Here is a 15883-nt window from a genome sequence, read left to right on the forward strand (position 1 = left end):
AATATTAATAGGAAAGCTAAGGACACAGTTAGGGGAGAACACACCACATTTAGATTACTGTACAGTTCTGCAGTCTCTTACAGTTAGCCAATACTTCCAACAAAATAGCCCATAATAAAGCTTGGAATTGAATGTTGTCTTTTGTTTTTTATCAATAACGCCTATAATGCCGGGCTCTAATAGCTGAGCAAGATTCATACTGTTACAGTCACACTTATATCCACATTCAACTTCCTTTTATTAGAAGTATAATACTGCACTTTATATCACAAATGTATAAAAATATGGCAGATAGTGTCATAACAATACTTTTCTTTTAAATGAGTATATTTAAAAAACAGACAGTTATTTTCCATTTATATATATATTTATATATAGAATAAAATACTCCTGATGCAATATATAAATGTTACTGTTAGTTTTTTATAGAAACTACTGTAGCTGTTGCACTGCTTCACAATGTTTCAAACAGCTCAAAATAACTTTACATTATAACATAAAAGATATGATTATAACAGTACGATATTAGGTCATCATAAATAAATATTACAAATCCTATCAAATATGGTAGTTTAAAAAACAAATTTAAGACGTACAATTTAACTTTAAACCCTTAACAGGGATACACTTCTATCACATAAACCCACTGTTTAAACTAGGCAGCAAAAAATGTAGTAAGGGCATAGGTCTAGACATGAATGTTTTCACCCTTATAAGTGCCAATACATACCAAAAGTCTCTCAGCTTTCAGACAGAGATGTGCACTAAGCTGGAATGTAAACGAGAGAAAACAGTAATACATTTTTCTCCCCGAATGGCACACTCTGCCTGGTATCCAATGACTTTTCTGATGACTGGCAATTCATAATTCAACTTGTTTTACTGTATAATCCCTGACTCTCACTGTGGTGCCAAACAGCATAGCTCCACATGTACATATTGCACACCTTTATAAAGCTGAAAATACAGACTTACCATCACCAGAACCACTACCGCTCCCCTACGTCGATCTCCATGTGAACTGGCTTATTTTCTGGAGTGCAATTACAAGGCTGTCTCTTTTAAATCATTCAGATTTGGCATTCGTGATCGGTTTGTTCGGTTATACGCGTGCCCATTCTGTCCGCTCTTGGAAGGCAGCTGATCGGAGTAGGGAGGCCCGTCGTTTGTGCTCCTGCTCGCTGGCGCGACGTGCCAGCTAGGTTCCAGCTGGCCAGGTATCTGCAGTGTTGGCCTGCTTTTTGACTGAGACTCTTGCCGTACGTTGCTGCTGCCACTGCTGGAGCTTTGACTCATGGGGTGAATTCGCACTTCAGAAAAAGAAGCTTTGGCTGGCTGACTTGGTAAGGGTTGGAAGCGAGGCTCAGCAGGGACAGAATGATTTGAAGAGGAGAGATGTAATAGCTTTCGAAGAGATTTTAATGGCTGGTTCTGAAAGACATGGCAGAAAGCACTTGACCTAGTGCCCTCTTGTTGTTATAATACTATATCAGGCTTCCTGTAGCAAAACTGTCATATCTTAATATAATTGAACATTCTGAACTTCACAGGACTTCATCACTTTTAATATGCATTCATTCAGAATATTTCAGTTCAAGCTACAACTACACACCTAAAAAAATGTCTTCTCATTATGATTCAAATCTATTAGTTACCTGAAAAGAGGAAATGGCTACATCAGAAAAACCTTTGTTCCCACCAATTAGTTTAGGCTGATTTCCTATGAGAAAGGAGGCACAGGCACCTGCATTAGTAAGAGTCCTGACAGATGGGCAGCTATTAACTTTAGAGCCTCAGCCATATTTTATGGCCATATTTTACTGATCTTGGAAATACAAAGCTCCTTAAAGTTTCCTGAACATCAGCATGGCATAGAGAGAGACCTGAATAACTCTGCACTGAGATAAAGGCTGGCAGAACTCAGCTGTTTGATATTTTTATAGGCAGCAGCTGGGTGATAAGCTGTTCTGGTCCCTCATAGCACATGCTTCTTTAGCTGGTGAGCAGGTCATAGAAAAACAGAGACACAGGATTATTGAAATGGGTAAGGACCTGGGGGAGCCCGAGAACACAAACTGGTAGGGAACTGCTTTCATTAAATTCCACAGCTCATAGAACACCGCAGCTGTAACAAACCCCCTTGTTTGGTTTTCAGCGTTGTAATGGCAACACAGCATGGCACAGAGGCTCTCTCACAAACCCTGATCCCCAAAAGCTGGTTTTAGAACTGGAGAAAACAAAGCTGCATCAGTGCAGTGCTATACTTTGATAATCTAACCTGCTCAAACTGCAGTTCGTGCCAGCTGAGGCAGAGCTGCACAGTAATGTGGTTACAATGCCCTTAGGACCCCATCCAGTATTTCTGTGTAGGGTAGCACTGCACCCCTAGGACACACCAATCCCTGCAGCGCAAACTGGAGGGTCCTTACACAATGCTCCAGTGCCTACCAGAGATGTGCATTTAGATTTTGTTTGCCTCTAACGGAAAAACATAACCAATATTTCAGAAGACTCAAAGACTGACAGAGGGACTTATTGTCTCTCTTCTTCTCCCTGTCATTCATGTCTAGATTACCAAAGAATTATGCAGGATGGAAGGCACATGACTTTTTACATTCAATGAGCAAGGAATGGGGAGGCTGGGAAATAATGCCAAATGCAATTTTTCTATTCACCACAGAAAAAGCTGTCAAGACACATCAATGATCTCAGAATACAGGGAATTGATAATGGCACTTACATGAGGCTGGATTTCTGTCATCTTCTCAGGATGCCAATCCTTCTGCCTGCTGCTCTGGTGATTAGAAGTGTGAATGGCTTTCTGTAATGCCAAAAGATCCTGACCATCACTACTAGGCATCTGCAACAAAATATTAATTAGTGATTTCTTAATATATTCTTAAAAATAGCTGTAAACCATTCTCCCCAGTTAACTACATAATGCAAGTGAATTCCATTACTGTGGCAGAATTGTAATGCACTTTCAATATTTTTCCCCATAGTAAATAATGAGTGGCTGTGGATATCATGCAGATTTGCTATACCCTTAGCCCTTAAAGCATTCACATGCTGTTAGTGTTATCTGCTGCAAGAGAGAGCAGTTAAACAAGGCTTCCAAAGAAAAAAAAATTGTTGCGCCTCATCTTCACTTAAAAAGCATTCCATACTGCAGTTAAGACCATGGATCAGTTCCATAAATTTGTTCCTGTGTGAAGCAGATCAAAATTGTCTCTAAACTGATGTCTGGCTCATTTTGCCATCACAAGAAAAAGAGCTTTTTCTTTCCCCATCTTTCTTCTCCTTCCCAAATATTCCAAACTAAAGTGAAAATTGAAAAACTCCCTGAAAAATGAAAAACAAACAGCAACTTCAACAAAAYTTATGGCAGAAAGATTATTTTAAGCTTTTATATGTAAAGAGTTTTATACCATTCCAAGAATTTAATGCGAAAAATTGGACAACTAAAATTTTAAAGACAACTTGCATTAAAAAGAGGTTATCATGAACAATCAGGAGAAACAAAAATATAGCAGAAGCATGAGATAAAAACTTTTTTTTCAGAGAATCTGTTGTTACAGTATTTGTTTAATTCAATTCCAATATAAAGAATCAGCTTGCACATAAAATGTATCTCCAATATAGCTATAAAATAAATTGGGTTAATTTTTCCTGATTGAAACAAAAAGAGATAGTCTAATCTGTGTGACTTTGCAACTATTTTCCTCCTTTAATCTCATTCTACCTGGAACTGTGTACATTAAATTTTCGGTATATCAGACTACTAAAAACATTTTTTAAAAAACACAATCTATTCCAACAGAACTGCCAATTGTACTAGAATTTATCGAACTGGCCCAGGTACTTAACTGGCATGAAGAGAAAGTGAACCCGTGAAAATAAAATACATGCTGCTGTAGTCAGTAAAACAAGTTTACTGGAGCGTTTTACAGTGCTACTGTACTTAAAAATTAATACCATGGGTAGAGTGACTACAGGAAGCTTTTTCAAAGAAGAACTATGCTTTAAATTATTCTTTGAATTAAAAAGAGGAAAGAGGGATTTCTTGATGCTTGGATTCTCCCCGTTGGTTGAGTCTGTCTGTAATATAAGATACAAAAACTAAATGCATAGTATTTCAGTTCAAGAGATCTGTCCTTACTATATTCATACATTATGTATTTTTTTAATTCCAACAATATATGGCATTCATCCTATAATTTGCTTGAAGAAAATAAAATACTGATTGATGTTCTGAATGAAAAGAAGTGTATGAAATAAATTCAAGGAATTCAACGCATATAAAGAATGTAAAAAGAGATCAGTGCACCTATTCTTATATACATGCTCCATTAGGAATGCAGAGTACCTTTCAAAGCCTTTTGAAAACAACAGGTAGCTCTTGTTGACTTTACTGAGCTTTGGCACTGGCTGGTTTAGTCTGATTTCTGTAGTACAAACAAAGGGCATACCAATGGATGCACAGGCAACAAACAGAATTATCAAGTATTAAAATTTTAAGGGGGAATATTCCTCCTCTTCTCATGTACAAACAAGCACAGGATGCATATGCTGCGTCTAGCATTATTTTGCCTACCAAAAAAATCCTTTGTAATACCATATAATGATTATAGACTAAACAGAATGATGGAAACACTAGTAACAGAGAAGGTTTTCAGACAGCTTTCTCAGCTTCTAGATTCCACTTAGAATATCCAAACTAAAGAAAGACAGAGTCACTAATTAACATAGCTTCTTTAGAAATCTTGTGATCAGAAGACTTTTGTGTTTGAAGTTCAGTAAACCAAAAAGGAAAGCAAAGCATCACTAGGAGGAGTGCTCACCTGCAACGGGATTTTCCAAAGGAGATTGTTTCTTCAGAGCCATAGTTTGGAATATGTGCCAAAATCTGCAAAACGTGAGCTCCTCTGTGCTTATTGACACTGCACATAACYCTCATGGATATCAAATGTTTGGTGCCAGGTTACAGAAAGAACTGTGACTCTAACAATCCTCAAAACCTTTTGCTACATTACAGAAAGACTCCAAGCAAGATAAAAAGGAAAATGGGTAAGACTAGCTCTGCAAAAACAGTATTCAAAGAATTCTTGTAGCAGGCAGTAACAATTATCATCCCACGAAGAACTACACCCAGAGAACTCTAGAGAGAATGATTAATGGAAACAACTCTGCAGGAGGAACTATCCTGAATTGATGCCAGCTCTGGACTATTAGAGATTGAGAGAATGACATTATTAAGAAGGTATCTTCAATCCAATTTAAGATATCCTTCATGACTCTTATGATCACTGGCTAAATGAGACTTGCCAAAGGATATTAAAAGTAAATAGTAGCTAGCAGATGTGATACTGTCACGCTGTTAACAAACTCTAACTCCATTACACGCTTCTCAGCATTATGATGATTCTCAGGTCTAGCTTTTTATTTGCTGAAGAATGTCTGTGTTGGAGTAAAGTAAGCATAACAACATACTTCTGGGAGTCTAGAAGACTTGGGAGCCTCAGAATAAAAACTTGGATAGTCGCAAGCCACATGTTAGCAATTTTAATGTGAATTTGTAAAAAACATTCTTCTTGTGATTGAAGAGCTGTTACTACATGGCTGTTAAAAGCTTTTACTATTGAAGGCAAATTTGGTGCTGAACTGAAGGTAAACATTTTTGTTTGTGCTGGAAGATCCTAATGAACATCCCAATGCTTTCAGGTAGACTTTCTCAACTAATAGACATTTGGTAACGAACAAAGATCAGTGTCTGAACGAGGCACCTGTACTTTACATTGGTGTGCGTAGTCTATCCTCAAATACGCTCCTGTTAAATGGGACAAGTAAGCAGAAATCAAAAAAGATTTTGCGGTCTCTGGTGGGATCCAAAGATCCAGTTGGTGTCCGCAAGTCTCTAGATCAGAATGCAAGAGTTTTACATCATTGCAAGAATTTTACGCATCTTCCTGTGAGATACTAGCTCTAACTAGCCAACATAATTTCCCCTTATGCAAAACTTTTTTTTCTCTCACCTTAAGTGTGGAAAACAAAACAAAACAAAACAGGAGTAAGGACTGTGTATAAGTCTGTCCTGTCTTGTCATCAATGATGTTTTTGGTAGTTACAGTTCAAGTATTTGCCACTTAGAATTTTTGGAAAGCATTGGATTTTAAGATGCAACCCAATCCAGTCTATATTTCCTTCACATAGTTCAAGCTGGAAGTAGTTGATCCACTATCAGCTAGGCTTTTAAAGTGGTCTCTACCACCATGCCTAAATGGTTTGAATCAGGGTAGACCACAGCAATGCAAATTTAATATTATTTTGGAAAATGCATCACTGGAACCAATGGTATTAGGTGTGCTTTCCTTGCAGGGACATTCTGATAGCAAATAATACCAGAGTTTAAATACAGATATTTTCTTCAGTTGTGTAATACAAATGGTCATATTTTAACTGGACACAAGTATCAGGATGAACAAGTTCAGAATCATGCAGCTGTTTGGGATTGCACATCAGCAGATATTTAATTATTAACCAACACTATCATTGTATGTAAAAGATTTTAAAAAGTTTTGCTATTTGTCCTAAAAATAGAACTAACATACAAAGTACATACAGAGATAAAAGAAGTGGAAGACTAGCATTGTGATACAAACTTAGCAGCTGAACCTGAAGATGAACATAATAGAAAAGGAACTGGAGGCAATTGGGATGAAGATCCTTTACAAAAACTTGCACTGTGAGCCATGAAAATGTATGTTGCACACAGCTTCAACAGTCACTTACTTTGTATATGTCGACGGCATATCCAAACAATCTGCTGCACCAATGTTCAGTGGAGAATATTTTCAATGTAATGCCATCTGATCCCACACAGTGGTAGAACTTCTTAAAAAACCTCCCTCTTTCATATGCAAGAGATTAAGCCCCACTGCCTACAAAGCTTAAAATCTGATCTCCACTTATTTTGCATCTATTTACATTAATGTGAATTAAGAATAATTTCAGCAAAGGCACAGGCCAATGAAAAGGTGTTATTTAACAGGAATTTTGTGCACTGCTGCCCACAGATTCATATATATAGCACACACAACCACACAATAGGATAGAGAGGGATTGTGAAAAATAGTCTGACGTGTTTCTGGAGATAGAAGTCCTTCTGCTTTCATTCATAGGCCATATCTGTGAAATAAGAAGAGGTAGGAGCCACTGCCCTAAAACCTGGCCAGAAGGAAGGCAAGGCACATTTTTTTGTGTGCTAGTTAAAACATACGTGCACACGTTCCATGCAGTTCAAAGAGAATAAAGAAAGAAAACTGCTGCTCTCTCCCAATTTTCAACAGATCAGCACTCTGCTGACAACCAGAGTCATGCCACCTCACTTTATGACAGCATATATTTTAATTTAGTTACTCCCCTTTGCGCTGTGGTACCCTTAACAACTTCTGAAGCCAATTCAACTGTAGAAGAGTGAGCATGATTTACTCCATTCTGAGAACCTCGAAATTTCACTGGAATTTCGCTTACAGAAGTATTGCAACTTATTTTTTATAAAACATTGAGTACTTAAAACAAAACATAACCCGCAACACGTGGAATTAAATAAGCTCCTCCAAAAAGTGGTGCACACGTTACTGTTGGGCATGACGATTGCTCTGTGAGATAGAACACAGTTTGATTTTCAGATTCCAGCTCAAGTCTGAAACTTATCCTCTTATTCATACACAGAGAACATCTGACACAATACCAGTAACAAATAAGGAATTATTGTTATTAACAGGTTAATGATGAAGTCACTTTTTAAAGTGAAAAACCCACCTTAAAATAATGAAAATGAAAAGTCTGGTATAACTCTTAGCTTTTACTGCTCAAACTATGCAGAAAAATGAAACAAGAATGAAGCCCACTGAAAAGAACAGGTAACATAAAAAGACAAAGAAGGCTTATTTCTGACACTGTTTTGCACATGAGATTTAGTAACATGCTAGTATACTAGTAAGAAATTTTTTTAAAGTTCAGAAGTTCTGCTTCTAATGGCCTGAGAATTGCATGACCACATTTATTAGCCATAATTTAAGATAAAATACCTGCAGTTTTAAAATTTTGTAAAACAGACCTTAAGTAAATGTAACTTTAAAGCTTTAAAACATTTCCATGACTGCCATCCAAGAATAGGATGACAGGAAGTTTAGATTTCTTCAGTTATTAGGTGAATTTTCATTTTAAAACTTTGTGAAAAGTTAATATACTGCTATCCTCTGACAAAAGAAAGTTCTTTATCCTTCCTGACAACTAGAAGAAAATGTAAAAATGCACAGAAGACAAAGGCTTATACTACATAACAAAAGCCACAATTCCTACCCCCAAAAACCCACAGAACATTAAGAATGATCAAGGTACATGATCCTTATTTCCAGCCACAGTAAATGGCAAGAAGATGGAGGCACCATCTTCAAGGCACTGCCATGAAAAAGACTGGAAAGAAATCTCACTTCTAACAGTTTTATCGCCTTCTAATAGGTGTCTAATAAATTATTCAAGCTTTGAGGATGCACCAAAGTTTATCTGTTATTCTTAGAATGTCATCACCATATACTGTGAAAGAATTTGCCACATACGCTTAAAGCTCACATCAAAACTGGTTCCCAAAGTGTCTAAATGAAAAAAAATATGCACAGGAGTGTATCTAGTAGGTGAATTAATGTTTGAAAAGGAAGATAAATAAACCCTGACCAGAAAAAGAAGTTGATTTTCATATACTGAAAACAGAAGTTAAAAGAAAGATATACGCAGGTATGACCACAAATAATATAGAGGTACTGTACTGATCTAGCATATTAACATGGTACGATTCAAAACTGATAATTATGTATTTTCTTTTAGAAATACTGTATACTTACGGTTTGAGATTTCTTCTTTTTCTTTTTTATTGCCCTGAAAAAACCTTGTTTTTCTTTCTCCTTGAGCTGTTCAGAGTGACTGTTAAGATTTTCAGGACTTTTCCTAAACATGAAATAAGGTATTGTAAGAGAGATTTAATTTAGATGTTCTGTAAATTTTATGTAATAACAAGATCTTATGCCAAAGAATGCAAATTACTGATTAAAGCAAAAAGATTCTAAATGTTTTAGCATTCATTGGTTCAAGGGTTACTATACAAATAAAGGATAAACAGTCTTATTAAATGGAATAGGAAGAACACAGTGTTAGGGCAAAATGATTAGCTCAAAACAGTGAATAGTTATTTAGGGAAAAGGTAAGCATGCATGTCTTCTTTTTTAAATAGAATTTAATATTCAAACCAAAATATCACACACAAGATATTTTAAGAAATTAAAATCATATCTGAGAGAACATACAAACAATGATGAGGTATAAAAGCACAGATCCAGTTTATCCATTGCTTGCTGGAGAGCCAGGAGTTGCAAAGAAGTTTGTCAGACAGAACTGACTTCAGTCAAAATTCCTGACCTTTGCTGACATGGTTCCAAATTTATCATCTGTGAAGCTTGGGGATCTACTGTTGTCCATTTCACCTTAACAACTTCAGTAAAAGTTTGCTATGCATGGGTGAGGCAGTGCTGCCAAGAGAAGATGACCCAAAAGTGGAATAGTTGCAGTCTGCATTTTTATTTCACCTCTTATTTCGGCTAAAACTGAATTATCTGCAGCTGATAAGTAGTATGTTACTTTAAAGCATATACAGTAAACGATGGATGTAAAGTACTGATATGGGGTAAAAAGATTGTTTTAACTTATTGGTAAGACATTAACTGAATGCAGTTCTAGTGCCCTCTAATATATTTTGAAAATTGGAAACGGTGCTGGGAAGTTTCACAGAAATAATTTCAGAGATAGAAAGAATGGCTTACAGTAACAGAGACAGAGATTTCAATCTCTCTAGTACGTTAAAACAGGCAAACAAACAAACCCCAACATTTAGAGTTTCCTTGATTGCTATGCATAGGTACTTTTCTAGGGAGAAATCACTGAGTACGAAAAGGATCTTTAAAGTAAAAGGAAAAGACATAACAGGAACAAGTAGGTGGATGATGCAGCCAGAGAAATTTGTGTTAGAAATAAGGCACTGGTTTTAACAATGAGATTTATTAATTGCTAGAACAAAGTCCTTAGGGGAACCAGTGAACTTCCCATCTCTGACTTTTCGAAGCAAGACTGGACGCCCTTCTGGGAGATGCACATTAGTCAGATATGCTACCGTGCTTGCCCCCCAGGGAATGGATGACATTTAATAGCAACTAATATACAGGAAGTCACACTGGGTGATTTAATAGTCCTTTTTAGCCTTAAGTTGTATGAAAACAAAAACGAAATTATCCCAGTGGCTGGATGGAAAACCTAAGGGACAGCCACTGTTCTAAGTGCTCTGGATGACAAACAGAAGCAGCTTTCCTTGGAGTAGCTGTAATGTAGCAACTCTTAGCTGTCTGCTATAGTTATCTTTGGGTTCTAATTCTGGCTTAAAATGCTATGCTATAAATTGGTGATTCAGCAGCTGCTGCATGCCCAGCTGACATTTTTTTCCAAGCAAATGTGAAACACATAATTGGGGTAGGAATCACTACAGTTATCTTCCTTATTGATAAGAGTATTTTTACTCTGATACGTGGTTTGATCAGTTGCTGTTGCTGAATAAGAGAACGCTTAGAGGAAAGACTTACAGGCAGACAGGCTGGTGGAATTGTTTCTAATTTAGATTTTTCGAACATAAAGCTAAATCCAAAAAACTATTCAAATGTTCAATGATATAGATTTTACTATAAAAATTACAAAGCTAGAAGTAGCTATAGGATTGCAAAGGATTCCCATTTCCATCAGGTCCCTGTATTTGGCACCACTGCATGACAGCAATACGGCAGTCCTGTATTATTCACTTACAACACCACGTGAAAGCCCAAGAGTAAAGACTACTGACAGCTTTACAGATTCTGACAACTCACAAGGCTGACTTAAGACAGACAAAACAGCTCCTGAATTATTTATTAAGTGATTTTTATGTTCAGGAGTTTCATCCTCCTTAGTTTGTTAGGAAGCTCGGAGGAAAACATGCACCCCAAGTAACCCGGTTGTGCTCTGAAAGCAATGCAAGGGGGGCTGAGAACAGAACCGTCCAAGCCTTGCCCCAGAGGAGCCACTGTGCATCCACAGATGCCTCTGCGCCATTCCCAAAATGCAACCTAAAAGGCAAGGAAACAAACATGCCCCAACCATGGCCCTAGTGCAAATTACCAACCCAGTGACTATGTCGCTATAGAGGAACCGGTCTCTCAGACCAAACGACAGTCCCAACATGGTTACTCTGCCTTGTACTTCAGAATTTTTCAATCTCTTCCTATGACTTTTCTGCTCCAAAGTCCATTGCGAAATGGAGACACTGCATTTCTAAAGATGAATTTTATCTTCCAAATAAAACTTGGGACTATTGTGGCCACACTTTTGGACAGAGATTCACTCAAGTGTGATTCTTTTCTTTGGCCCAATGAACCCAGACGAGGAAACAGGAGAGAAGTGAAATTGTGTGCCATAATATCCTAAAACTATAGTTACCAGACAGAGGAGAAAAACAAGGGGCAGAGGAGGACTCTGCTCATTTCCAATTGTTGCTTACCCATTAGCCAGTGGTTTTACACTGACTGGTTTATGTCACTAGCTCCTATGACTCATATTGCAGTACTGTTGTCTGAAAAAGCACTGACCTTGAAAAGCAACTGCTTCAAAATGCATGCCCGTTATGTGGAGAGAGTGAACATATATAGCATTATAGCAGGAAGTTCAACACAAGGATTTTGTACTGAGTAAAAATAGAGCAGAACATTTTGATCGATGATATGAAACACCGGGATATTTCAGGCATTCCCAAAGATTTTCACACAATGGACAGTATAGCAAAAATTAGGATTATCAGAAGAAATGGGATTGTACAGCCACTCAACACTGCCTATTCTTACAACATAACTACAAGTCTTGTTATTTTGCATAAAGCCTCAGCTCTTGGAGGCAAGCAGTTACACAGGAATCTCAGTGTCTTTTACCAGCAAATAAATCTCCAGTCTTAACAGATGCAGAAAAGAGCCCTCATTCTGAGTGCTCACCCTCAAGCAGAAACCAAAGGCAAAATGTCCTCTTTCCCATTATTTTATCATTTTGTTCCTTTTGCATGGTTAGGACATATAATATGGGTCACTGGTTATTCTGGTCTGAGACACTTGGGAAAGGCATAAATGTAAACAGAAATTCTGTAACTAACACTAGCACTTGCTGTCCTTGGGAAGAAAGGTATCCAATTTCATGCAGGTACAATGAGGTGGAGAAGCAAACATGCATGAGGTGAGCAAACTAATGTGTCTTAACATTAGTTAAAAAGTCAAACAGGAAGCATGCTGCATTCATGCTGCCACAGATAGACTTATATTGCACTCTGCTCCTTTTTGGAGGTAACTCTTCACGCCTGTTTCTGTTATTCCTTCAGCTACGCTAATCTCAACAGGCAGCCTGCTTTGTAAATCATCTTTAACTGCCAATTTACTACCCTCTTCACAGAACAGCTCACAATTACATGAGTAAGATTTTGCTCTAAAGGAAGAACTATTCAAATGTCTGAAATTTTCTTTGGAAGGTAAATGAAGAGTTATTAATTCTCAAAGTTAACTTTTGGTTTTGCTTAAAATAAAACCCTCAGTGGTTAGCATTACCATAAACGGAGGAAGAAAATGTCAGAAATAGTGAAGCACCTCAAATATGTGGTTTACTTAACATAAGAATCTCAATCCCAAATGCTGAAGTTTATAGCAAAATTTCTTGGCCTAAAATCTGAAAGCTAAAAATCAGAGGTCAAACCTGAACTTTGCTAAAACTGTAAATTTTTTTTCAGGTGAAAAAGAGGGATTTATTAACTGCAATAAAACCTAGATAGGCCATCTTTTATATTGAATACCACCCAGAAGCTGCTGTAACCACTATATTACCTGCAAATATAACACCTAAGGTTATTCATATATATATATATATATATATATATACACACACACACACACATATACATATATACACACATATATGTATTATGCAACACTAGTAACCATAAAAATTTGGAAGTGGTTGGTTCCATAAACTTGTAAAGTGTATACTTCACTAGGTTTATTTCTCAGGCAGAATACTGATGACTACAAATTTGGGAAAATTTCCTTGTAAATAGCGTTAGGTTGCATCATCTAATTTTGACTACAAAACAAACACCACTGATGCCTGGGGAAAGGACAGGGAAAAAACACTGAAAAGAGGTTGCATGCACTGATAGGGAAGTTCAGATGCTGCCAAGTAGATAAAAAGAAAAAGGCAAACATAGTAGGTGACAATACATATGCAAGAGTCTTATGCAGGAAATGTCATCGGGAAAGCTATACCATTAGGAAGTGTGAACATCTTCAAGCTATGCAGAGCAGGCTTCTAAAGCCTCAACCATAGTTAACTCTTAAGTTTGCAAGTTACAAATTTTGCAATTCCTTGATTATTTTAGACAAATTCCAGAAACCTGTAACGGAACTGAAAAGTATTTACAATGCAGGAACAGGTCATATTGCAGACACAGGTGAGCAAGCTTTAAACTAGCTTGCTTAGGTACTGACAACCTTCTAGTTTCATGGACTTCAGTGTGAACTAGCTACTTGGCTTCTCAGACAGACTCTTGCCATGACTACATTGCTACACTGATACTGAAACAGAAAGAATAAGGACAGTTGGCTCCTGTTTATAACATCCTGTATTGTTCTGGGGTCTTGAAAACGAATGGTAGATAGATAACAGTAAGCCTTTGACATGCCTAGGAGTGTGGAATTTTTTTTTTTTTGGAGTGACAAATAAAGAAAGTGTGTGTGTGTATGTTTATATATATGTGCATCTCTGCATATATATGTTTATACAAAAGTAAAAAAGATATATAAAGATATATGTGTTATACATATGAATATATATTCTTTTTGCAGGAAGATACAGTATATGCTAGAGAAGATACGACCAGCTGTTTCTCATAGAATGAATATATCTAATTGGACATAGAAGTTCTAAACAACAGAGGTTTCCATAAGCCCCCAAATATCTTTATGCAATCAATGCAAGCACTTCCAATATGATAAGAGATAAAGTACGGCATGTTAGAGTTCATCGCAAAGAGATACTTGGAACTATAACAGTGGTAAGTGTAATTCCGGTCCACATTATGGCACTCTAGCAGAACGAGGTAAAGTATCTTGCCTATTAAGACAAAGCTCGTACAAGTGAAAGAGAATAAAACATCTACTCTTGTACCTGAAGTAGAAAAAATGACAGAGAAGTTCAAGGTCATTTAGAGGAAATTCAACTGAGGCAAACAAAAGATTTTCTGGAAAGTTGAACAATTTGCCTTTGTTCAAATCAAGTTGTCTAAAGCGCAGAAATGATCTAGTGATTTAAAAGTAAATCCTGATGACAAAAGTCGAGTTTAGCAGTATAACATCTTTATTTTATAGAGGCAGGACAGTGAGGACAGAGTAAAGATATGCACACAAAGACAAAGGAACATCTGTGACAATTCAGTCTAACAAACATTCACAAAATCTTTGACAGAAGAAAGGCAACACAGAGCAATAGTATGATAGAAGTAATATTTTACAGTAGTGGCAAGTCCAGGTGGAATACTTCACTCATAATTTTAGATGAATTGTCACATACCAGTTATGTATGCCAGTAGAACATTAAATATTTACTTCATCATAAAATTGATGTAAGGAGAATCACATTCCATTAGAGCTTTCAACATTTTCATAGGCATTTACACAACTTCTATACAGAAAATTAAGTAGAGAAACAGACTCTACATCACTGAAGAATCTGATTAAGCTCCATATATGGCACAGAACAATTTTGCAACATTAGACCATTGCCAGGACAACTTGCACAGAATAACATGTAGAGCTGGGCAGGAAACATTTCAGGATAATAGGGAGTAGGAGAAACAAAGAGAAAGAGAAAAGTATGCCAAACAGCAGATAGCTCGATGTTGAGGGCACTGCCATTCTTCCATTTCACAAGAAGTGGTGCTTATTCTTCTGTGGGCTTTTCTCTCAAAGGAGCTGTTCCACTTTGTGGAAATATTTAAGTATATTAACTGGAGCAAGGACTTAAATCTAATTGTCTCAAAGTTCATTGAGGGCCTTAATCACTAGACTATACTCAGCATTTCTGAGGTCCTTCCATTATTTCAACAAGATGAAACAGCTTCAAGAGAAGATATTGAGGGAAATAGAGAATGTGCTTCAGAACAACTTGCGATTTCTGGTTCAGGACATTCACTGGTTAGATCTAAGATCTTGGTTCACATCTCTGGTTTATATAACAAAGAACAAAGGCCCTGAACTTGAGTTCTTCACGTTCTAAGAAATAACACTGAACCCAGAATACTTGCTATTGTATGGTGAATACCTCTCTCGTTTTGACTGATAATTCCATCCTGGAGCAGAAGAACCTTCCCAATAAAAGGTTAGGTCATAATATCAGTCTGTTGTTTTGAAATGTTTCAGTTTTGATAATTTGGAATTTTAAGTGAAAAAATATTTGGTCAAAAAATTCCCAACCAGCTCTAATAACATATGCTATTAGTTCAGTTCAGAGTTAATATAACATTGCATGACCCTTTGTAGCAACCACATAATAGAAGGAAGTACATTGCTGAATTATATGGAAAGCAAAGAAAAATTCCAAATGGCTTATGTTATATGCAAGATAATGAGATTCAGATACGAAGGACAACAAAATATGTAAAAGGGTTCAATAGTGGAAACAGTACCTTCTTTAGTCACATAAAAGTAAGTCACAATATAAGTAC

General features: G+C 36.8%; 1 protein-coding gene across 1 annotated transcript in view; it reads right to left on the reverse strand.

Moving 5' to 3' along the window:
* Positions 1-207: 207 nt before the first annotated feature.
* Positions 208-15883, reverse strand: part of CDKL5 (cyclin dependent kinase like 5) — a gene marked incomplete at its 5' end in the record, with an annotated part of 53460 nt that continues 37784 nt past the window's right edge. The window contains 3 exons of the mRNA XM_026055377.1: positions 208-1431; positions 2741-2860; positions 8904-9006. Of these exons, the coding sequence (XP_025911162.1) occupies positions 1045-1431; positions 2741-2860; positions 8904-9006 (610 nt within the window). The remainder of the gene's footprint in view (positions 1432-2740; positions 2861-8903; positions 9007-15883) is intronic.

This window comes from Apteryx rowi, unplaced genomic scaffold (genome assembly GCF_003343035.1).
Source record: "Apteryx rowi isolate R43461 unplaced genomic scaffold, aptRow1 scaffold_996, whole genome shotgun sequence".
Lineage (NCBI taxonomy): Eukaryota > Metazoa > Chordata > Aves > Apterygiformes > Apterygidae > Apteryx > Apteryx rowi.